The sequence below is a fragment of the Ictalurus furcatus genome, chromosome 10, assembly GCF_023375685.1.
Source record: "Ictalurus furcatus strain D&B chromosome 10, Billie_1.0, whole genome shotgun sequence".
In the NCBI taxonomy this organism is placed as follows: domain Eukaryota; kingdom Metazoa; phylum Chordata; class Actinopteri; order Siluriformes; family Ictaluridae; genus Ictalurus; species Ictalurus furcatus.
The window spans coordinates 1,942,675-1,967,179 of NC_071264.1; the positions used below are offsets into that span (position 1 = coordinate 1,942,675).

Consider the following 24,505-nt stretch of genomic DNA (forward strand, 5'->3'; position numbering starts at 1 on the left):
TCATGCTCCAGTGAACTTATGCACAAAGACGACAAACCAACGGAAACCTCGCCTTCAGTTCATATAATCTGCATGGATTACTGCGCTTTTATATCTGGAATATACAGTCGAGTTAAAATGGTTTATTTTTATAGCCGAAAGCCTTAAACAAACGCCTCAGCTGATGGAAGATTTCACACTCGCTTATTATTATTATTATTTCATTTCTAAAAAATGCTATAAAGAGCAGTGAACAGTAATACATGAAACTTTATTTCCAATATTTGGTGTGATGACCCTTTGCTTTAAAAAAAAAAAAACAGAAGAAGGTAGAATTAGTGCAGTTTTATAAGGAAATGGGCTGTAAGTTTTACTGAGTAGTTTGCAGAACCAGTGCCGGTTCTAATGCTGGGGTCTTGTCTTTACCGATTGATATATCACTAATGATAATATAGATGGAAATTCAGAAGTGTTAAAGGAACTTACCTTTGGATCGGATACTGAGGCTCGTGCCCAGTGAAACCAAACGATCTGCTGTGGAAGAAAGCTCTTTTAGTGTGTGTGTGTTTTTTAAAGTTATGTGGGATCTTTTTGTCCATATATGTCCATTATATATATATATATATATATATATATAAACAAACAGTTTATGGAGCCTAAATTGGCGTCTATAAGCGTCCTTTACTTAGCCACATTCGTAGCTCCAGTGCAAACCTAAAGAAGCAAATTTCAGACAACAAATATCTGTGTTCTTGTCTGGTTTACTAAACCTGTGGTGTACAGGGTGTATATTTAACTTTCACCAAAGTATCTTGCTAATTAAAAAAAACAAACAAACCCAGCAGATTAGTGAGATGAGCGTCACATTGTAGTTTAATTGGCAAAAAAAAAACCCCATCTGAAAGGTGGGAACAGAGCATGCTCTCAGACACGGACAACAGAAACACGGTCACACAGCAACAGTCTGAAGGAACACACACACACACACACACACACACACACACACACACACACACACAAGTTGAAGGCACGTGGAGAGCTGGCAGTGGCCGAGCCATGACGTTATTTTAAAAAGGAAAAAGTCAAACACTTTCAAAGCACTTGCTACTGATTTGTTTGTGGAGCTGCTGCTGAGGCTTCTGAAGAGGAGTTAGGCTGCCGTCCCCTGAGAATTGATTTATTCTAGAACGAGATCGACGAAATACTGAAATCTTTCCTCTCCAGAACACTCGAGAGTCCCAGCTGTACTACAGTCCAAGGCACTTGTTTCACCTCAGGCAGGGCAGGACGGACTTCTGTCCAGCTACGTTACTCACTTCCCCTCCCTTTAATACATATTTTTCTGTCTGCATTTGGTGTGTAACAAAATGGTAGAAATAATTGTCTTGTAAAAAAAAAAAGAAGCAAAAAACGCCTTGTATACAGTATATCGGAAAGGCCTGATTTAAGGATTAGCCAAGCGTAAATGTAGAGGAGAAAAGGTCACTTAAGTATGGGAGTAAAAAATAAACGTTTCATCGGGACATTTACACTGTACACAGAGTTAACATCGATGTATATAAGGATAGATGTGAAATGAGCTACATCAGACCGTTAGGAGTGCATCAGGGAAAGCGCGAGAGAGAGAGAGAGAGAGAGAGGGAGGGCGGGGGGGACACGAGTGGCCGTCCTGATGGGATACAGCGGTGATCAGAACTGTTCTGAAAGCAGCTCGCACAGCCTCTGAGACACGGTGTCTCGACTAGTCCTCAGCGTCAGCCGATACATCTGTGCAGGAAAGAAGACAGGTAGAGGGTCAGGTCAATTTCCTTACTGATTGTGTACCTGTGCTTGTGTGCGTCACTGGTTGTGTACCTGTGCTTGTGTGCGTCACTGGTTGTGTACCTGTGCTTGTGTGCGTCACTGGTTGTGTACCTGTGCTTGTGTGTTACTGATTGTGTACCTGTGCTTGTGTGCGTCACTGATTGTGTACCTGTGCTTGTGTACCTGTGCTTGTGTGTTACTGATTGTGTACCTGTGCTTGTGTGCGTCACTGATTGTGTACCTGTGCTTGTGTGTTACTGATTGTGTACCTGTGCTTGTGTGTTAGGCTCTAATCTCAGCAGACAGCCGACTTGTATCGTCTTTGTGTGTATAACGCCGGCACCAACGAAATTAGAAGGATTCGGGTCTACTCCATCTAGCAGCGCTGTTCCGAACCCAATAATCTATAAAACACACACACACACACATATACACGCACACAGGTTAGTCAGAAGTTTAAAAAACAGGTCCCTGTAGTGGCGCTTGTAGATGGATTATGGACTTTTTTGTTTAGTCCAATAAACACAGAAGTAAACATAATTCTAGCTGTGCGTTCCCTGATGCTGTAGTTACCTTGGCCTTGGTGATCTCCGTGTCCATGGAATGCTTAGCCTTGAAGATCTTTTGCACCTCCTGCTGAGGACTGTAAGGGGGGGGGAGAGGGGACAACTACAGTTGATAAATCACATGTAAACAATCTTTAATCATGATTCAACACCTTCTCATCTTCTCCTCAGGAGTTTGTGGTCCTGACATGCCCCCTACTGGATATAGCTTGTAATTCTTCCGATACACAAAAAGGTAAACAGAACAAATGTGGTCAGGTCTCTTCACATGTGAAAGTTTCTACATCCCAAAAAACTAAAAATGTTTATGTTGATTTGTCAGTCTTTTGCCATTTTGTTCCAGGATCTGATATTCGGTGTGTTTTCTCTGATATCCGATACTAGTTCTGCTGGAACGTTCTCTATTGCATGAGCATTGCTTACGCGCTGAGCTGCTTCCAGCGCTGAAAGAACTCTTGAGACGTCATTTCCGTGGGCTGGAAGAACTTGTTCAGGGTGATGGGAAGTCGAACCGAGATGTTCTGCATGCTGCCTCCGTACCTGTAGTGGAGGTGCGGTACGAAATTAAAAAGACCGTCAAGAAGATTATTACCAAGAGTATTACTCGGGAAGTTCTAGTAAGAGCACACCCCCCACCTGAAATTTATGTTGAGCACTGGCGCGTCTACAAAGTCGGACAAGCACTCGATGTTGAGGACCTGCTGAAGCTGAGCTCCTCCGTCTATTACAGGATCGGACGCTTTGGTGTGAACGTTCAGCTGTGAACGGAGGGATTAAGGACACGACCGAAAACGTATGCCGCCACCTAGTGGACGGATATCCCAAGAAACTTACGACACAGTGGCAGAAAATAGTTAGTATAGAAGCTTATAATGCTGATATTCACTAATATATACAAATACACTGAATCTTTCTATTCGCTCTAGGTGGGTATAAGCCGGGGCTGGTCAGTATGCACATTCTATAAAAGGATATGATCACTGAGTGCATCATGGCACACCACAGAGGCGGAGAAATTCACAAACTGGGTGGAGGTTTTGTTTCCGTAGAACGCGTACATGCGGCCTGAAACATCACAGGAATATCACGTTATATCAGACATGCCATCAAAAACACACACACACACACACACACACACACACACACACACACACACACAGCAAGCACCTCTGTCTGCAGAGCAACAAGGCAATCTGAGAGATGTCTATCTCACTTCTTGCATCAGGCATTCACAACTATGACATGCTAGCACATGCGAGCTCCATAAACTAGGCTGCATTACTCAACAAAATCAATGCTGTTTAGGTGCATTTGGTTATAAAAGCTCAAATAAAAGTTAATATTTTACAATGAAGTGTGTGTGTGTGTGTGTGTGTGTGTGTGTGTGTGTGTGTGTGTGTGTGAGAGAGAGAGAGAGAGAGAGAGAGCGAAAGAGAGAGACATTCGAGGCACATACCCAAGTTCTGTCTGAATTCAGACTTCAGGCCGATCTGCAGCAGCTGGTTCTCATACAGGACGCCGTTGTTCTTACACACAAACCTGAAACCACACAACCATCCCTTTTAACGAAAGCTATAGATTACACAAACACATACTGAACTCAAAATGAACACAGCTATTAAACACACCACACACACGGTACACAAGTCATCAGCGAGTTATAAAGTTTATGAGAGCGGTGATATAAAATGAATGGATTTGGAACTGCAGGATCTGCAAAAATGATATGGTGTGGAGAAAAACAAACAAACAGGGATCATTTGCAATGACGAGACGCATGAAGGCGGGAACTATTTGGAATTAAAAGGCTTAGAAAAACACAAATGATTTCAATTTAGATATTTAATGAAAATATAAACAATTCTAGGATGGACTGACTGATAAAAACAGAAATATTTTAAAATGACACGCTGTACAAAAACTATTATTATTTGGAAACACGGGACTTGGAGACTTGAAGAAATGGAGGGTTATGGAAAGGCCGAGTCAAAGCCTGGATTTCAATCCCGCTGAAATGTTGTAGAAGGATGTTAAACGAGCAGAACATGCAAGAAAACCCTCAAACATCTTACAACTGAACGAATATTGCGTGGAAGAGTGGTCAAAAATCCCAGCAAGCCTGGTGGCCAATTACGTGAAACACCTACAGGAAGTTATTTCTGCTAAAGGGGGCAATACTAGCTTCTGAGGCCCAGGGTGTACTTACTTTCTTTTTTGCTTTTGTTCAAGTATATCGACTTTATTAGTAGGCACTGTTTCAAAGATGATCAAGTGCTTGCTCGTCCAAATATGTCAAAAAACGGCAACAATTTCCATGGGGTGTACTTATTTTTCACATGATGTATAGTTATTGAAATGCTGTTCAGAACTGTTCGTTTGCACTGTGTGATTATCTCCGTGAAGGTGCATGTGCACAGTATGACGGTAACTGGTCTGGGGTTGAAGCGCACCTTGAGAGGTTTTCCTCGATGATGGGTGTAGAGGAACGGAAACCGGCTGCAGGCAGGTTTTCGGAGAACACGTCCACGAGCAGGCTGCCCGTGCTGGAGGCCACGGGAGGACTGGTGGAGTTCAGAGTTGTGCTGTTTCCCAAACTCAGAAGGTCAGAAGGAGGAGAAGAGTTCACCTGGAAGAGATTATTGCCAACGTTTTCCATGTGGTAACTGATCTGCAGACGCTACAAACTTCATGGGAGGTAAGCAACACAATCAACATCACAGAAGACGAACCATGCAGTTTATAAACAAGGGGTTTAATGATCGCTAGCCTTTACCTCGGGTTTGAATTTCCCAAACCATGCTGTTTACACGCAAGCATTCCGTTATAAAATGTCCGACACTGGCGTTGACTCGTGTGTCTATCGGTTCAGAAAGATTTTTCCCTCAACACACATTTCATTCCACTTGCTCGTTCATTAAGTGTTTTTCCCCCTGCTGATTTAATCTACAGCAGGGTTTAATCAGGGGATAACTGCACACAACCGCAAACCTCACGTCCGTTAGGAATCACACACTAAACCCACACCATGCAGGGACCTGGTAGAAAGTGGCAGCAGAAGTGTGGAGTGCACAAGCCTGAAGTGATAAGAGAGAGAGAGGTGTGTTCAGGGTGGAGGAGATGGGAACTGGGCGTGGTCTGTTGATTGGGGGTGTGGCTTTAGCCAAAGCTTCACAAGCAAAAGGTGAAGGAGAGGGCTGAAGAGTAAAAAAAAAAAAAGGAAATTTCACTGTAAATCCCTGTCCATTATAACAGCAATAAAATTTACAAGGTTCCTGATCCAGCAAACATTTCTCAAACAAATAAACACCACAGCTGTTTCAGGAGGATTCACCAAACACATCACCGCAGAAGCACAACGTATAGCGTATGGATGCTGAGATCATACAGGCCTCCTAACTGTCACTCACTCTTAAAGAATCTTAAAAAGCTGATATTAATAAAACTGTAGATTTATCTTTTACATCAATGTTTTCATCTCTCAGTAAAGAGGACAGCGAGCAGTCCCTCCCTCGCTACCCCCCCCTCCCTCCCTAGCTACCCCCTCACCCTCTCCTTCCCGCCACCTCTCCCTCCCCCGCCGCTCCACCCCCTCCCTCCCTCCCTCCCTCCCTCGCTCCACCCCCTCCTTCGCTCTACCCCTCCCTCGCTCTACCCCCTCCCTCGCTCCACCCCCTCCTTCGCTCTACCCCTCCCTCCCTCACTCCACCCCTCCCTCCCTCACTCCACCCCCTCCCTCGCTCCACCCCCTCCTTCGCTCTACCCCTCCCTCCCTCGCTCCACCCCCTCCTTCGCTCTACCCCTCCCTCCTTCGCTCCACCCCCTCCTTCGCTCCACCCCCTCCTTCGCTCTACCCCTCCCTTCGCTCTACCCCTCCCTCCCTCGCTCCACCCCCTCCTTCGCTCTACCCCTCCCTCCCTCCCTCCACCCCCTCCTTCGCTCTACCCCTCCCTCCCTCCACCGCCTCCCTCGCTCCACCCCCTCCTTCGCTCTACCCCTCCCTCGCTCCACCCCCTCCTTCGCTCTACCCCTCCCTCCCTCTACCCCTCCCTCCCTCGCTCGCTCCACCCCCTCCTTCGCTCTACCCCTCCCTCCCTCTACCCCTCCCTCCCTCGCTCGCTCCACCCCCTCCTTCGCTCTACCCCTCCCTCCCTCGCTCCACCCCCTCCTTCGCTCTACCCCTCCTTCCCTCCCTCCACCCCCTCCTTCGCTCTACCCCTCCCTCCCTCGCTCCACCCCCTCCTTCCCTCCCTCCACCCCCTCCTTCGCTCTACCCCTCCCTCCCTCCCTCCCTCCCTCCACCGCCTCCCTCGCTCCACCCCCTCCTTCGCTCTACCCCTCCCTCCCTCGCTCCACCCCCTCCTTCGCTCTACCCCTCCCTCCCTCGCTCCACCCCCTCCCTCGCTCTACCCCTCCCTCCCTCGCTCCACCCCCTCCTTCGCTCTACCCCTCCCTCCCTCGCTCCACCCCCTCCTTCGCTCTACCCCTCCCTCCCTCCCTCCCTCCTTCGCTCTACCCCTCCCTCCACCCCCTCCTTCGCTCTACCCCTCCCTCCACCCCCTCCTTCGCTCTACCCCTCCCTCCCTCACTCCACCCCCTCCTTCACTCCACCTCTCCCTCCCTCGACCCCCCTCCTTCACTCCACCTCTCTCCCCTCTCCCTCCCTCGCTCTAACCCCCTCCTTCACATCCCACTCCCTCCCTCCTTCACATCCCACTCCCTCCCTCCTTCACATCCCACTCCCTCCCTCCTTCACATCCCACTCCCTCCCTCTAACCCCCTCCTTCACATCCCACTCCCTCCCTCCCTCCTTCACTCCACCTCTCCCTTCTTGCTCTAACCCCCTCCTTCACTCCACCTCTCTCCCCCTCTCCTTCACTCCACCTCTTTCCCCATCTCCCTCTCCCTCCCTCGCTCTAACCCCCTCCTTCACATCCCACTCCCTCCCTCACTCTACCTCTCCCTCCCTCGCTCGCTCTACCCCCCCTCCTTCACTCCACCTCTCTCCCCCTCTCCCTCCCTCACTCTAACCCACTCCTTCACTCCACCTCTTTCCCCATCTCCCTCTCTCGCTCTAACCCCCTCCTTCACATCCCACTCCCTCCCTCCCTCCCTCACTCTACCTCTCCCTTCCTCGCTCTAACCCCCTCCTTCACTCCACCCCCTCCTTCGCTCCACCCCCTCCTTCGCTCTACCCCTCCCTCCCTCGCTCCACCCCCTCCTTCGCTCTACCCCTCCCTCCCTCGCTCCACCCCCTCCTTCGCTCTACCCCTCCCTCCCTCGCTCCACCCCCTCCTTCGCTCTACCCCTCCCTCCCTCCCTCCCTCGCTCCACCCCCTCCTTCACTCCACCTCTCCCTCCCTCGACCCCCCTCCTTCACTCCACCTCTCTCCCCCTCTCCCTCCCTCACTCTAACCCACTCCTTCACTCCACCTCTTTCCCCATCTCCCTCTCTCGCTCTAACCCCCTCCTTCACTCTACCCCGCCCTCGCTCTACCCCCTCCTTCGCTCTACCCCTCCCTCCCTCGCTCCACCCCCTCCTTCGCTCTACCCCTCCCTCCCTCTACCCCTCCCTCCCTCGCTCCACCCCCTCCTTCGCTCCACCCCCTCCCTCGCTCCACCCCCTCCTTCGCTCCACCCCCTCCCTCGCTCCACCCCCTCCTTCCCTCCCTCCACCCCCTCCTTCGCTCCCTCCCTCCACCCCCTCCTTCGCTCTACCCCTCCCTCCCTCCACCCCCTCCTTCGCTCTACCCCTCCCTCCCTCCACCCCCTCCTTCGCTCTACCCCTCCCTCCACCCCCTCCCTCGCTCCACCCCCTCCCTCGCTCCACCCCCTCCTTCACTCCACCTCTCTCCCCTCTCCCTCCCTCGCTCTAACCCCCTCCTTCACATCCCACTCCCTCCCTCTAACCCCCTCCTTCACATCCCACTCCCTCCCTCCCTCCTTCACTCCACCTCTCCCTTCTTGCTCTAACCCCCTCCTTCACTCCACCTCTCTCCCCCTCTCCTTCACTCCACCTCTCCCTCCCTCTACCCCCCTCCTTCACTCCACCTCTCTCCCCCTCTCCACCCCCCTCCTTCACTCCACCTCTCTCCCCTCTCCCTCCCTCACTCTAACCCACTCCTTCACTCCACCTCTTTCCCCATCTCCCTCTCCCTCCCTCGCTCTAACCCCCTCCTTCACATCCCACACTCCACTCCCTCCTTCGCTCTACCCCTCCCTCCCTCGCTCCACCCCCTCCTTCGCTCTACCCCTCCCTCCCTCGCTCCACTCCCTCCTTCGCTCTACCCCTCCCTCCCTCCCTCGCTCCACTCCCTCCTTCGCTCTACCCCTCCCTCCCTCGCTCCACCCCCTCCCTCGCTCCACCCCCTCCTTCACTCCACCTCCTCCCTCGCTCCACCCCCTCCTTCACTCCACCTCCTCCCTCGCTCCACCCCCTCCTTCACTCCACCTCTCTCCCCTCTCCCTCCCTCGCTCTAACCCCCTCCTTCACCCCCTCCTTCGCTCTACCCCTCCCTCCCTCCCTCACTCCACCCCCTCCCTCCCTCCCTCACTCCACCCCCTCCTTCGCTCTACCCCTCCCTCCCTCGCTCCACCCCCTCCTTCGCTCTACCCCTCCCTCCCTCCCTCCCTCGCTCTACCCCTCCCTCCCTCCCTCCCTCACTCCACCCCCTCCCTCCCTCCCTCACTCCACCCCCTCCTTCGCTCTACCCCTCCCTCCCTCGCTCCACTCCCTCCTTCGCTCTACCCCTCCCTCCCTCCACCCCCTCCTTCGCTCCACCTCTCCCTCCCTCCACCCCCTCCTTCGCTCCACCTCTCCCTCCTTCGCTCTACCCCTCCCTCCCTCGCTCCACCCCCTCCTTCGCTCCACCCCCCCCTCCCTCCCTCGCTCCACCCCCCCCTCCCTCCCTCGCTCCACTCCCTCCTTCGCTCTACCCCTCCCTCCCTCCACCCCGTCCTTCGCTCTACCCCTCCCTCCCTCGCTCCACCCCCTCCCTCGCTCCACCCCCTCCTTCACTCCACCTCCTCCCTCGCTCCACCCCCTCCTTCACTCCACCTCTCTCCCCTCTCCCTCCCTCGCTCTAACCCCCTCCTTCACCCCCTCCTTCGCTCTACCCCTCCCTCCCTCCCTCACTCCACCCCCTCCCTCCCTCCCTCACTCCACCCCCTCCCTCCCTCCCTCACTCCACCCCCTCCTTCGCTCTACCCCTCCCTCCCTCCCTCGCTCCACTCCCTCCTTCGCTCTACCCCTCCCTCCCTCCACCCCCTCCTTCGCTCCACCTCTCCCTCCCTCCACCCCCTCCTTCGCTCCACCTCTCCCTCCCTCCACCCCCTCCTTCGCTCCACCTCTCCCTCCTTCGCTCTACCCCTCCCTCCCTCCCTCGCTCCACCCCCTCCTTCGCTCTACCCCTCCCTCCCTCCCTCCCTCGCTCGCTCCACCCCCTCCTTCGCTCCACCCCTCCCTCCCTCGCTCCACCCCCTCCTTCGCTCTACACCTCCCTCCCTCCACCCCCTCCTTCGCTCCACCCCTCCCTCCCTCGCTCCACCCCCCCCCCCCCTTGCTCCACCCCCTCCTTCGCTCCCTCCCTCCACCCCCTCCTTCGCTCCCTTCCTCCACCCCCTCCTTCGCTCTACCCCTCCCTCCCTCCACCCCCTCCTTCGCTCTACCCCTCCCTCCACCCCTTCCCTCACTCCACCCCCTCCTTCACTCCACCTCTCTCCCCTCTCCCTCCCTCGCTCTAACCCCCTCCTTCACATCCCACTCCCTCCCTCTAACCCCCTCCTTCACATCCCACTCCCTCCCTCTAACCCCCTCCTTCACATCCCACTCCCTCCCTCCCTCCTTCACTCCACCTCTCCCTTCTTGCTCTAACCCCCTCCTTCACTCCACCTCTCTCCCCCTCTCCTTCACTCCACCTCTCCCTCCCTCTACCCCCCTCCTTCACTCCACCTCTCTCCCCCTCTCCACCCCCCTCCTTCACTCCACCTCTCTCCCCTCTCCCTCCCTCCACCCCTCCACCTCTCCCTCCTTCGCTCTACCCCTCCCTCCCTCGCTCCACCCCCTCCTTCGCTCTACCCCTCCCTCCCTCCCTCCCTCGCTCCACCCCTCCCTCCCTCCCTCGCTCCCTCCCTCCCTCCCTCGCTCCCTCGCTCCACCCCCTCCTTCGCTCCACCCCTCGCTCCCTCGCTCCACCCCCTCCTTCGCTCCACCCCTCCCTCCCTCGCTCCACCCCCTCCTTCGCTCCACCCCTCCCTCCCTCCCTCGCTCCACCCCTCCCTCCCTCGCTCCACCCCCTCCTTCGCTCTACCCCTCCCTCCCTCCCTCCACCCCCTCCTTCGCTCCACCCCTCCCTCCCTCGCTCCACCCCCTCCTTCGCTCTACCCCTCCCTCCCTCGCTCCACCCCCTCCTTCACATCCCACTCCCTCCCTCTAACCCACTCCCTCCCTCCCTCCTTCACCCCCTCCTTCGCTCTACCCCTCCCTCCCTCCCTCCCTCACTCCACCCCCTCCCTCCCTCCCTCACTCCACCCCCTCCTTCGCTCTACCCCTCCCTCCCTCCCTCGCTCCACTCCCTCCTTCGCTCTACCCCTCCCTCCCTCCACCCCCTCCTTCGCTCCACCTCTCCCTCCTTCGCTCTACCCCTCCCTCCCTCGCTCCACCCCCTCCTTCGCTCTACCCCTCCCTCCCTCGCTCCACCCCCTCCTTCGCTCCACCCCTCCCTCCCTCGCTCCACCCCCTCCTTCGCTCTACCCCTCCCTCCCTCCACCCCCTCCTTCGCTCTACCCCTCCCTCCCTCCACCCCCTCCTTCGCTCTACCCCTCCCTCCCTCCACCCCCTCCTTCGCTCTACCCCTCCCTCCCTCGCTCCACCCCACCTCTCTCCCCCTCTCCACCCCCCTCCTTCACTCCACCTCTCTCCCCTCTCCCTCCCTCACTCTAACCCACTCCTTCACTCCACCTCTTTCCCCATCTCCCTCTCCCTCCCTCGCTCTAACCCCCTCCTTCACATCCCACACTCCACCCCCTCCTTCGCTCTACCCCTCCCTCCCTCGCTCCACTCCCTCCTTCGCTCTACCCCTCCCTCCCTCCCTCCACCCCCTCCTTCGCTCCACCTCTCCCTCCTTCACTCTACCCTCCCTCCCTCGCTCCCTCCCTCCCTCCCTCCACCCCCCTCCTTCACATCCCACTCCCTCCCTCCACCCCCCTCCTTCACATCCCACTCCCTCCCTCCCTCCCTCCACCTCTCCCTCCCTCGCTCTACCCCCCTCCTTCACTCCACCTCTCCCTCCCTCACTCTAACCCCCTCCTTCACTCCACCTCTCTCCCCCTCTCCTTCACTCCACCTCTCCCTCCCTCGCTCTAACCCCCTCCTTCACATCCCACTCCCTCCCTCCCTCCCTACTCCCCCCTCTCCCTCCCTCCTTCACTCCACCTCTCCCTCCCTCGCTCGCTCTAACCCCCTCCTTCACTCCACCTCTCTCCCCCTCTCCTTCACTCCACCTCTCTCCCCCTCTCCTTCACTCCACCTCTCCCTCCCTCGCTCTAACCCCCTCCTTCACTCCACCTCTCCCTCCCTCCCTCCCTCCACCCCCCACCCCCCTCTCCCTCCCTCCTTCACTCCACCTCTCCCTCCCTCGCTCTACCCCCCTCCTTCACTCCACCTCTCCCTCCCTCACTCTAACCCCCTCCTTCACTCCACCTCTCTCCCCCTCTCCTTCACTCCACCTCTCCCTCCCTCGCTCTAACCCCCTCCTTCACATCCCACTCCCTCCCTCCCTCCCTACTCCCCCCTCTCCCTCCCTCCTTCACTCCACCTCTCCCTCCCTCGCTCGCTCTAACCCCCTCCTTCACTCCACCTCTCTCCCCCTCTCCTTCACTCCACCTCTCTCCCCCTCTCCTTCACTCCACCTCTCCCTCCCTCGCTCTAACCCCCTCCTTCACATCCCACTCCCTCCCTCCCTCCCTCCCTACTCCCCCCTCTCCCTCCCTCCTTCACTCCACCTCTCCCTCCCTCGCTCTAACCCCCTCCTTCACTCCACCTCTCTCCCCCTCTCCTTCACTCCACCTCTCTCCCCCTCTCCTTCACTCCACCTCTCCCTCCCTCGCTCTAACCCCCTCCTTCACTCCCCCCTCTCCCTCCCTCCTCACTCCCCCCTCTCTTCACATCCCACTCCCTCCCTCCCTCCCTCCACCCCCCTCTCCCTCCCTCCCTCCCTCCCTCCACCCCCCTCTCCCTCCCTCCCTCCCTCCCTCCACCCCCCTCTCCCTCCCTCCTTCACTCCACCTCTCCCTCCCTCACTCTAACCCCCTCCTTCACTCCACCTCTCTCCCCCACTCCTTCACTCCACCTCTCTCCCCCTCTCCTTCACTCCACCTCTCCCTCCCTCGCTCTAACCCCCTCCTTCACTCCACCCCTCTCCCTCCCTCCTTCACTCCACCTCTCCCTCCCTCGCTCTAACCCCCTCCTTCACTCCACCTCTCTCCCCCTCTCCTTCACTCCACCTCTCTCCCCCTCTCCTTCACTCCACCTCTCCCTCCCTCGCTCTAACCCCCTCCTTCACATCCCACTCCCTCCCTCCCTCCCTCCCTACTCCCCCCTCTCCCTCCCTCCTTCACTCCACCTCTCCCTCCCTCGCTCTAACCCCCTCCTTCACTCCACCTCTCTCCCCCTCTCCTTCACTCCACCTCTCCCTCCCTCCCTCCCTCCCTCCACCTCTCCCTCCCTCGCTCTAACCCCCTCCTTCACATCCCACTCCCTCCCTCCCTACTCCCCCCTCTCCCTCCCTCCTCACTCCCCCCTCTCTTCACATCCCACTCCCTCCCTCCCTCCACCTCTCCCTCCCTCGCTCTAACCCCCTCCTTCACTCCACCTCTCTCCCCATCTCCCTGTCCCTCCCTCACTCTACCCCCCTCCTTCACTCCACCTCTCCCTCCCTCGCTCTAACCCCCTCCTTCACTCCACCTCTCTCCCCCTCTCCTTCACTCCACCTCTCCCTCCCTCGCTCTAACCCCCTCCTTCACATCCCACTCCCTCCCTCCCCCCCCCTCTCCCTCCCTCCTTCACTCCACCTCTCCCTCCCTCGCTCTAACCCCCTCCTTCACTCCACCTCTCTCCCCCTCTCCTTCACTCCACCTCTCCCTCCCTCCCTCCCTCCCTCCCTCCCTACTCCCCCCTCTCCCTCCCTCCCTCCCTCCAACCCCCTCCTTCACTCCACCTCTCTCCCCCTCTCCTTCACTCCACCTCTCTCCCCCTCTCCTTCACTCCACCTCTCCCTCCCTCGCTCTAACCCCCTCCTTCACATCCCACTCCCTCCCTCCCTCCCTCCCTACTCCCCCCTCTCCCTCCCTCCTTCACTCCACCTCTCCCTCCCTCGCTCTAACCCCCTCCTTCACTCCACCTCTCTCCCCCTCTCCTTCACTCCACCTCTCCCTCCCTCCCTCCCTCCCTCCACCTCTCCCTCCCTCGCTCTAACCCCCTCCTTCACATCCCACTCCCTCCCTCCCTACTCCCCCCTCTCCCTCCCTCCTCACTCCCCCCTCTCTTCACATCCCACTCCCTCCCTCCCTCCACCTCTCCCTCCCTCGCTCTAACCCCCTCCTTCACTCCACCTCTCTCCCCATCTCCCTGTCCCTCCCTCACTCTACCCCCCTCCTTCACTCCACCTCTCCCTCCCTCGCTCTAACCCCCTCCTTCACTCCACCTCTCTCCCCCTCTCCTTCACTCCACCTCTCCCTCCCTCGCTCTAACCCCCTCCTTCACATCCCACTCCCTCCCTCCCTACTCCCCCCTCTCCCTCCCTCCTTCACTCCACCTCTCCCTCCCTCGCTCTAACCCCCTCCTTCACTCCACCTCTCTCCCCCTCTCCTTCACTCCACCTCTCCCTCCCTCCCTCCCTCCCTCCCTCCCTACTCCCCCCTCTCCCTCCCTCCCTCCCTCCCTACTCCCCCCTCTCCCTCCCTCCCTCCCTCCCTACTCCCCCCTCTCCCTCCCTCCCTCCCTCCCTACTCCCCCCTCTCCCTCCCTCCCTCCCTCCCTACTCCCCCCTCTCCCTCCCTCCCTCCCTCCCTACTCCCCCCTCTCCCTCCCTCCCTCCCTCCCTACTCCCCCCTCTCCCTCCCTCCCTCCCTCCCTCCCTACTCCCCCCTCTCCCTCCCTCCCTCCCTCCCTCCCTCCCTCCCTACTCCCCCCTCTCCCTCCCTCCCTCCCTCCCTACTCCCCCCTCTCCCTCCCTCCCTCCCTCCCTACTCCCCCCTCTCCCTCCCTCCCTCCCTCCCTACTCCCCCCTCTCCCTCCCTCTCCCTCCCTCCCTCCCTCCCTCCCTCCCTCCCTCCCTACTCCCCCCTCTCCCTCCCTCCCTCCCTCCCTACTCCCCCCTCTCCCTCCCTCCCTCCCTCCCTACTCCCCCCACTCCCTCCCTCCCTCCCTCCCTACTCCCCCCACTCCCTCCCTCCCTCCCTCCCTACTCCCCCCACTCCCTCCCTCCCTCCCTACTCCCCCCTCTCCCTCCCTCCCTCCCTCCCTACTCCCCCCACTCCCTCCCTCCCTCCCAGCTCCCACCCTCTCTCCACCCAATCCCCCTGACCTTGAGCTTTGTTCTTGCCACTGCCACGTTGGAAAATGAACTGGGCAAAAATGGGGACAAAATGTATTTAATCGGTCATGAAAGATACCTGGCCAGAGCACCCAAGTACCGCCTATGTGAGGGAAGCACTGCAATAGTACAGCAATACAACCTTACTTAAATCCAAACTATATACATACATTAACATGAAAATACCCATTCATAATATTAACAATACACTTTGTGACAAACTGAATAATTGATAGTTACCACCAAAAATATAAAAAAATAAAACTGGAGACAAAGTAGACTCTAAACCTGAAGAACCCCACCTTTGCGTTCGTGCTAGCCGTGGTGTGTTCGGTGCTGTTCCCGTTAACGTTAGCAATGCGCTCCTTTCGACTTTCGTCCACCTCGGTACCGGTTCCTGATCCCTTCTTCTTCTTTAGCTTAGCCAAGATGGAGGATTCTCGTTCGGGGAAAGGCGGCATCTCCTCCAACACTGTGGCCTTTTGCAAACAAGAAGCAGAGAAACCTCTCACACAGGGCAAGTCGTTTCTGAAGGATCCGTAAAGTTGCAGAGGTTTATTTACACTGCGTCTACAGTAAATAATAAGCTTGAATTTGACTCAAGTTGAAGAGAAACATCTGATGTTGATGAGCATACCAGTATATCGGTGCTGGCGATGCAGCTGAGGCGCAGGTACTCGACAGCACGCTGCTGCAGCTCCACATCGGCGTTCCGCAGCTGACTGTCTGAACGAAGCACCTCCTGTATGGTGCCCTTCACCTCAGGGAAAAGGTTGATGAACTTGACGTATGCCGAAAGCAGCAGAGCACGAGTGGGAACCGAACACAGGTGGAACTTCGAGTGGAGGAGGTTAAACTGAATAAGTGGACTGAAAGAGGGAGGGGGAAAAAGGAAAAGATTAGGGTATAGGTACAGATAACAGTAGTCACCTTCCCTTACTGCACTCACTCCTACTGCATTCTACAGAGGAATATTTAAACATAATTTTGGTTTAATGACAACGTTCTTTCCCATGAAGATGAAATTGTAAGGGCTTGTTTTATTTAGTAATTTGAAACAGAGACAGATTTTAACCTGTAAATCCAGCTGGTTTACAGAATGCACAAAGGGGGGAAAACATCTATTTCTAGAAATAAAACTAAAGCTACCTTGAGCGTGGGTCTCCGGCAATAAGGTTTCCAAACTCGCCCAGAATGTATCCGCCCACTTTTACCAGGTTTTCGTGGCAGGCTGGGGCCTGCAGGGCCTGTGGAGGACATGCGTTTTTTTCTTCTCAAATTAATCAACACTTTCTGACCAATCAGAATTGAGCATTGAACAGCGCTCTGGTCTAATTCAATTTAGCACGAGCATTAAACAGACAGGAAAACAGATAGGGAATGCGTACAAGCACATTAAACAGGGAGGATCAGTCAAGAGTGGAAGTGTAACAACACAGAGAAGAACAGCTACAGACAGGTGCTATGAAAAAGAAGAGAAGAGTTACAGAAGAGCCCCGGAGTCTGAGCGGATACCTCAAACACGGTTTTCGCGGCGTATCCCTGCACGTCGTCTCGGTTGATGACGATCTGAATGACTCGGTACCAAACTTCCTCGCTTACGTAATCCCCGGCAATGCGGATCAGGTTCAGGATGGTGTCTACGTACCACGTGTAATCCACTGCGTACTTTTCTGCCAGGATTGCCACCTTCAAAACCTGGCACAATATCAAGATGAAATAAAGAATTACAAATTTTATATTATATATATAAAAAAAATACATGGTAAATCTAGACATGTTAGACAACACTACTAACTGAAGACACAGTGGTGGAAGAGAGACGAGGAGGAGGAGATTATAAACACAAACTTACAATCTCTTCTCTGATGGAGTAATCGGCCGTCTCCAGGTAGCTGAGCATCTCCGCGACTATCTGTTTGGCGTTGCTGCGGTCACACATGGCGTAGAGAAGATCCACAGCACGCTGCCTCACACTCACATCACGCTCAGTCTGCATGCACACAGATACTGTTTTAGGTGATGGAGCGCTCTCAGCACAGCTGCTACTCAGTTCTGTGAGAAATGAAGGGGTTTACCTTTAGTGCGTTGATTACGGTGTCGATGTGGGTTTTTACAGCCTCGTGGGAAAACTCAGAACTCGCCAGCGTGCACATGCTCTCCAGGGCCAGGTAGCGCAGGTTGGTCTCTCTGTGCTGAAGGAACTGACCCAACTGATTACAGGCTCGAACCAGCAGGGTGGGCTCACTGAGAGAGAGAGCGAGAGAGAGTGAGTGAGTGAGTGAGAGAGAGAGGACACTCATAGCAGTACTGGCTGAGGAGTAGGGATGTCACGAGAACTGATACTTCGGTACCAAGTCGGTACCAACATTGTTAAAACGTGACGGTACTTGTTTTTCTGCAGTACCGTTGGTACCGTTCTAATGAATGTACCGAGGTTGCAATTCTTCTGGAACTGATGGGGGCAGCAAATACGCGCAAGTGTTTTAGTCGGTCCACAAGTGGTGAAGAAGAAGAGGAACGCCTACAAGCACACGGGAAACACTACAGAAGATTAGCTTAGCTTAACAAGTTCAGCGGTTGCTGGTGTGCAGCCGCTGCTATCGTTAATCTCAAACAAAGCGAGGAAACACCTGGAATTTGGCGACGCTCCTGAAAGACGGTCCTATATTATGTTTGTTTGAGGCAGCTGCATTGCGGCCGTGAAACCAGCTAACGTTATGCTCCATGTAATGTTAGCGATAGCCAGGTATTTGTTAACGACGCTAACGCATTGCAATGTTATAAACTACCTCCTAATGGTCCACCATGCATCACCATTCAGCCCGTGTCCTGTCAGATAAATGTAGCCTCACGTCACTAATAATTATTCACATGTTCATGCTTTTAATAAATCTTTTTATCCTGACACCATATCAGTGAATTTAAACTAATGCTTGCATTCAGAGTATAAGAGAGTGTGTGTGTGTGTGTGTGTGGGTGTTTAGGAGTGCACCTTAGCACTTGTTATTAGTCATTGTCAGACAGTGTTTGATAACTAAAATATCCCTCTCTCTTTTTGCCAGTATCAGCCAGAGGAGGATGTCCTCCAGGAGTTTTTCATTTCATTTTTTTAAAAATTTTATACCACACCGTGGTTTCGACTTTGGTATCGAGTATCGTGTACTTTTGGTGGTATCGGTACCGACTACTAGATTTTTGGTATCGTGACATCCCTACTGAGGAGAATGACCAGACTGGTTTGAGCTGACAGGAAATCTACAGTAACTACTCAAATAATCACTCTTTACAAACATAGTGAGCTAAAACAGCAGAAGAGCACGTGGGGTTCCACGCCAATATTAGTACTACTAGTACTACTTAGTACTAATTTTGTTACTTGACTGTAAAATGCTTTATAGTGCTGTGTGGTTTTCCACTAGTACAAGTGCCGTCAAGAAATATTAATGTACCAGCAAAATCATCAAATCAGAGAGAGACAGAGAGAGAGAGAGAGAGAGGAAGGCAGGAAGCCAGAGACAGTGAGGAAGAGAGAGAGAGAGAGATGAAATGCGAGAAGAAAGACTTGGAGTTTCAGTTGAAATTAGACTGGAGTCAGGGTGCGTGTGAAGGACAGAGCATGAACCTGTCGTGGTGGATGATGAGAGCGATGGCCTCGAACAGCACTGCGTTCTTGGCATTGGAGTGCTGCACTTTCTTGGATTTGGGAGGCTCCTGCGCTTTGTTCAGGATGGTCTCCAGGCACTCGGTGAGGCGTCCACGAATCGCTGCGTCCTCTGAAACACACCCAGTTCAACTGCACCACTGCACCACTCAGCGGGGATTAGTGACTGCATCAGGAGACTATTACATTCATCTTTTATAACTTTTTAAAATCTGATCACACAGAAACCTTTTTTTTTTTTTTTAAACCAGAACAAGGTTTAAAGTAGAGCGACACCGTTCACAGGATGGCGTGATGAGAAATGTGCTGTATTATTATATTTATTTTATTTTAAAACCTCGTTTAATCAGAGAGGTCTGTATTTGTACACTGTTCTCAACAACTAACAAGTGCATTAAAAAAAAAGAAAACGAAAAAACCAGCCCGTTTCCTTAACCTTTCCTTTGTGGTTATTACGGGCTGCTGTTGTGTGACTGTTCTGCTCTATTTAAGGCTTGCGAGTGTTCCACAGCTGTAACTCGCTGTCGAACACTTGGACCTACAGCAGCGCTGCTTATCTGTGTTTAATCTTCCTGAAATATTTCCAGAGCTGAGCCCCGGTGTCTAATGCTGAAAACCTCACTCCAGCTCTGAGAGTTTAAAAGTCTAGTGAACTGGTTCTCATATAAAAAGCCCTGTGACCACGGCGTGACGAATCGTCTCGCTCCAGTGAGTCTCTAATAAACCGAGGTTAACGGACGAGCCGTCTGCTTTTCTCCCCTAATGTTAGCGGGCAGCAACGACCGCAGCAGCGGAGCACAATCAGGAGCCAGTCCGGGCGCCGCGCCGCTTTAGCCTTTTGAACCCGTTAGCAGCAGGGAACATGCGGTTCCCTCATTAGCGATTAATTAAGCAGCTGCTCGAATGACAAACACTGATACTGGAATGTCCTGGTGGTGTGAAAAACAGCACAAAAGCACTTATGTAAGTAGAGGACCAGTAATTTAGTTCACTCTTTTCATTATATACACACACACACACACACACACACACACACACACACACACACAACACGTTCAATAACAGTATGTAGGACACCTGGTACACACACACACACACACACACACACACACACACACCTACCTGGTGGTGGATAACACTGCAGTAGGCGGAGCATTTTGACTGACAGCCACGGAGCTGCTACAAAATAATACGTGTAGTCCTGTAGGTCAGTGGATGCTGACGTGACGATCTGAGAAGACAAATCAGACTGAAAAATCAATCCCCCCCAGTGTTTATTATGAAAACTTAATCTTATTTCTCTGTAGCCAGACTGGTAACATGTATGGTGTAGACATTACAAAACAGCCCTTTTTGGGGGAAATGTCAATTCACTCCACGTGTTTAGCCGTAAACACACAGCGGCCATATAAAGAAAAGTTCACTAGTGGATGTGACTGATTGATGAACTCACCCTACTGAGTCTGGCCACAGCCAGTGACACGGCGGTCTTAAAGTCGTCTGGGTTCTTCTGAGCCAGAGTGATGATGAGACTTGTTGCCGCCGTCACCACTCCCTGAGAAAGGGGCATTAACCTCATTATCAATGTCTAATCTCATCCTGTTATTCTCTAGACACAAGAGTGGCTGTTAGACACAATGAAGTAAAACTGTCAACATGGAGAAATGAAAAGGAAGCGTGCAGTTTGTATTACTGGTCTCGGACAGTCCCAGTGTACGAGACATGCTGTCTGTCACTTTATCACAAGACAAGATCGCTGTTGAGGCCGGCGCGTCATAGTAGGGTTGGCGAGCACGAGGCCGGCGCTTCGTAATAGGGGAGGCGAGCAGGAGGCTGGTGTTGTAGTAGGCGAGACGAGTACATGATAGATTATATATTTCGATATATGATATACAGTATATATACGGTATGTACGTGTATATAAACACGGCTTGTTACAATATTAAGAGGTTTTGGGCAAAGGAATAATCCATCATGATTGGCCACTTTACAACGGCAATCCAAGAGTAACCGGCCACTGTGCCGTCTGATCATAAAGCTAATGAAGAAAGAAATCTGTTCTGATCTAACCCAGTGGTGTCCAATCTTATCCACAAAGGGCCAGTATGGGTGCAGGTTTTTTATTCCAATCAAGCAGGACATAAATACTAGTGGATCCATTTACACATGGAGACAACATGAAAAACCTCAATGTCCCAAATTTACTGTATGGCCAGAAGATTGTGGACACCTGTCCATCACACCTATATGTCCTTGTTGAACGTCCCGCTCCAGATTTTGTCCTCCCTTTGCTGATATAATGCGCTCCAGCTCTTCTGGGAATGCTTTCCACTGGATTTTGGAGCGTGGCTGTGGGGATTTGTGTTCAATCAGCTACGAGAGCGTTAGTGAGATCATGTTCCAGTTCATCCCGAAGGTGTTCAGTGGGGTTGAGGCTCTGAAGTGTTCTTCCAGTCCAACCTTAACACGCCACGTCTTCATGGAGCTGGCTTTGTGCACAGGGGCGTCGTCATGCTGGAGCAGGTTTGTTCCTCTTAGTTCCAGAGAAGGGAAACTGCAAAGAAAACCTTCTAGCAAGCTGTGTGCTTCAACTTTGTGGGAACAGTTTGGAGAAGAGAACCTAATAAGGGCGTGGCGGTCAGGTGTTCGCAGGCTCTCGATTCGATGTAAGGGGTAGGAAACATTTGAACTTAATCAAGCCTATGCTCCCTCTGTAAAATCTACACAAATAAACATATGTAAACATACCAGGTGCTGATCGTTGAGAAGATGCACCACACGTGACGTCCACTCGCCCATGGGGATCAGATCAGGGGACGTCCGGTTGAGCCGTAATAAACACAGAGCGGCGCTTTGCTTCACGCTGTCCATTGTGTCTCTGCAAAATTATACACACACACACACACACACACACACACACACACACATATATATATATACATATATATATATATAAATATATCTCAACACAGGTGATCATTTACTCTCTCTCACATGGCAAGATAACGACATTCAGCTGTAAGAGAATTTCTTGCTATAAAGGGAGTAATTAAAGGAAAGTGTTTCATTTCTGAAACATGAAACTCCTCTTTATCCGAGCGTGGAAAAGCTCGTGATCTGTTCCTGTGAGCTACAGCAGCACTAAGACTCGCTGTGACGCATGGACATGTGTGTATGTATATATATATGCATACACAGAACATTACGGTACACTGCCGATCTCTCACCCTGCCACCAGGATGCGCGGCACCTCTGAAGCGAACGCTTCGGCCATCTCTCTGCTGCCCACGTTGGCGATGCAGTGCAGCGCCAGGTTCATGAAGGTGGGGTTCCTGCTGCCCAGGTCATTCTTTATGGCGTTATTGATGAGGCGGATCAGATCGCTGTTGCTGTTCACCAGCACTGAGATAAACAGGTAGCCCTGAAACACCACGGGACACAAACCGCTGGTCGGGCATCATGTCAAAAAAAAAAGTGCTTATAGAAAATCTGTGGATCTGTCGCACTTACGATCTGCTTCTCCGTGTATTTGTTGGAGCTGAGAAGGTTCACCGCCTCCATGTGGCCGAAGTCAATGTCGTGGCCCAACAGGAAAATAAACAGCAGCTTACACACGTATTTCTTCTTACTGTAGCCATCGAGAGCTTTATCTCCTAAACACACCAAACATCTGAACGTTAGCGTGCGCATTAAAACCCCATGCTAAGCACACAAACATGCACACGCCGTTGAACATACCTTTAAACTTGGAGCGAATGTTGGCCAACTCTTTGTTTATTCTCTTCACCTCTGCCTCCTTACTTTTACCTGTTAATACAGAAAGATGGACATAAAGACATCGCATAAATAATACTACAGCTTGTGTTAGAGTGCCACTATTCCACATATAATCAATTAAGGACGTTGGAGCTTGTAACTACGAAACCCATGTGTCCATCTGTTCATGCCCCTTTTCCAGAAGAACACCCACACAACCACAACACGATGCTGCCACCCCCGTGCTTCATAGGGAGGACGGTGTGCTTCAGATTAAAAGCCTCAAAGGAGAGGAGAACCTCTCCTCCAGGAAGACTGCTGATCACCTTCACACTGCAGTCTGGTTTGTTTGTTTGTTTTAAATGCCATCTTGGAGTAAGAGCTTCTTCCTTGCACGACAGTCTTTCAGGCCATGGTGACGTAGGACTCTCATAATAAACCTGACGCCTCCAACTCCTTCAACAGTTCCTTTGCTGTTCTCTTGGAAGTTCCTCATTCCTGAACAATGCAGCAGTCTCCGTATGGTCCCAAGATTTTTATCATTTTTATTAAAAAAAAAAAAAAAGTCTTTAGATCAGTTTCTGGAATCTTCCAGAGCGTTCAAAGAGACCGTGACAGTGGTGTCTAAAAACGTTTGACCCACTGGAGTTCTGTTATAGTGAATTACATCTGAAATGAGGTATATAATAATGCAATCCTCACTTCCTGTTTTACTTTGTTTTTGCAATCACATCACTTTACTTCCTTGATTTTAGTATCCTTTATTACAAAACGGAGCGCTGTGGGTATTCTGGTGTCAGTGTGGGGGTCACTTCGGGAAACGGGCGTTCCGGTCCGGAGCGCTCGCTCTTGTTTGGATGGTCCTCCTGTCAATCATTTTTACAGACCCTACAGGTGAGCGTAGATCCTGGGGGGCGGAGCTTCGTGAATCACTGAAACGTCGAACCCACCTAATCTTACCTTTAAACGCCGTTATAACTGCGCGGTCGATGCCACCGCTGCACAAAAACACTGACGTCTCACAGGAATAACAGTAATAAATAAATAAACAAACACAAATCGTTTGACGGAAACACGCTGTAACGTGTTCAAGGTCGAAGACGTGTACTGACGCCTGCTTTACCAAACACCACGCCCCTTTTTACTCTTCGCTTTAAACATTAATGAATTGTTGTAGAATTAATCAATAAAAACCCACTGGAATTTTACTATTATTATTAAATTAACAAAAATACACTTCCAAAAGATTTTTATTTATTTATTTATTTACTTATTTATTTTTATCAAATCGACCTACTATGATTTATACAAGAAACAGTGAAACTGTACAAAAAAGCCAAGTGTTCTGGTTTTGTAGGATTTATGTACTGAAAGTAAACAAACGATGACACAGAGGTTTTCTTTAATAAAACCAAAGCACAAGGTGGAGAGAGAATGTGTACACACACACACACACACACACACACACACACACACACACTCTCTCTCTCACTCACACTCTCTCTCTCACACACACACACACACACACTCACTCACTCTCTCTCTCTCTCTCACACACACACACACACACACACACACACACTCTCTCTCTCTCTCTCTCTCTCTCTCTCTCACACACACACACACACTCAACACCTCTTTTATCAGCATTTTAACACTGTTGGTGTTGTTACTGTTTACAAGTGACATTAATAAACAAACACACCAGTTGTGCGTTAAAATGGGCTTGTCTTGGTCTGAAACCGTTTTACAGAATAACTCAGTCACAGTTTACTGCTTTAAAAACACATGGTTTGACTCCTTCGAGAAATTTCCGTGTGTGTATATGTGTGTGTGTGAGTCTGTTTATTTCGATCTAAAGTGAACTAGTTAGCACTCACGCTAACGCCAAGTTCGCTCGTGTTTTGCTGCGGCGGAAAGGTCGGCATTAGCATATTAGCATGTTAGCACTTACAGTTCCGGATGTCCGAGATGAAAACGGCGAGGCCGCGCATCCCGTCTCCTTTAGACACCGCCGGCATGTTTCTGAATAACGTCTCTGAGAGGCTTCTGTTCCTGAAAACAAGCAGGACAGAGAAGCTAGGCGGGATTAGCTCGGGCTGGCGATGTTCTTCTTCTACTACATTTCCGGTGTCACGTGGAGATCC

At 52.6% G+C, this 24,505-nt stretch overlaps 1 protein-coding gene across 1 annotated transcript; it reads right to left on the reverse strand.

Annotated features, from left to right (window-relative positions):
• Positions 1–825: 825 nt before the first annotated feature.
• On the reverse strand, positions 826–24,505 carry LOC128613417 (AP-2 complex subunit alpha-2). The gene is made up of 22 exons (XM_053634149.1): positions 24,313–24,505; positions 22,341–22,409; positions 22,113–22,255; positions 21,830–22,023; positions 21,351–21,480; positions 20,056–20,157; positions 19,725–19,833; positions 18,564–18,714; positions 17,017–17,185; positions 16,794–16,931; positions 16,454–16,636; positions 16,088–16,185; positions 15,576–15,807; positions 15,241–15,417; positions 4,799–4,974; positions 3,805–3,887; positions 3,323–3,413; positions 2,985–3,107; positions 2,772–2,888; positions 2,356–2,425; positions 2,052–2,186; positions 826–1,746 (listed from the first exon to the last, which is right to left on the reverse strand). Exons 1-22 carry the CDS (start codon positions 24,377–24,379, stop codon positions 1,669–1,671), a joined length of 2,835 nt encoding a protein of 944 aa, XP_053490124.1. The 5' UTR covers positions 24,380–24,505; the 3' UTR covers positions 826–1,668.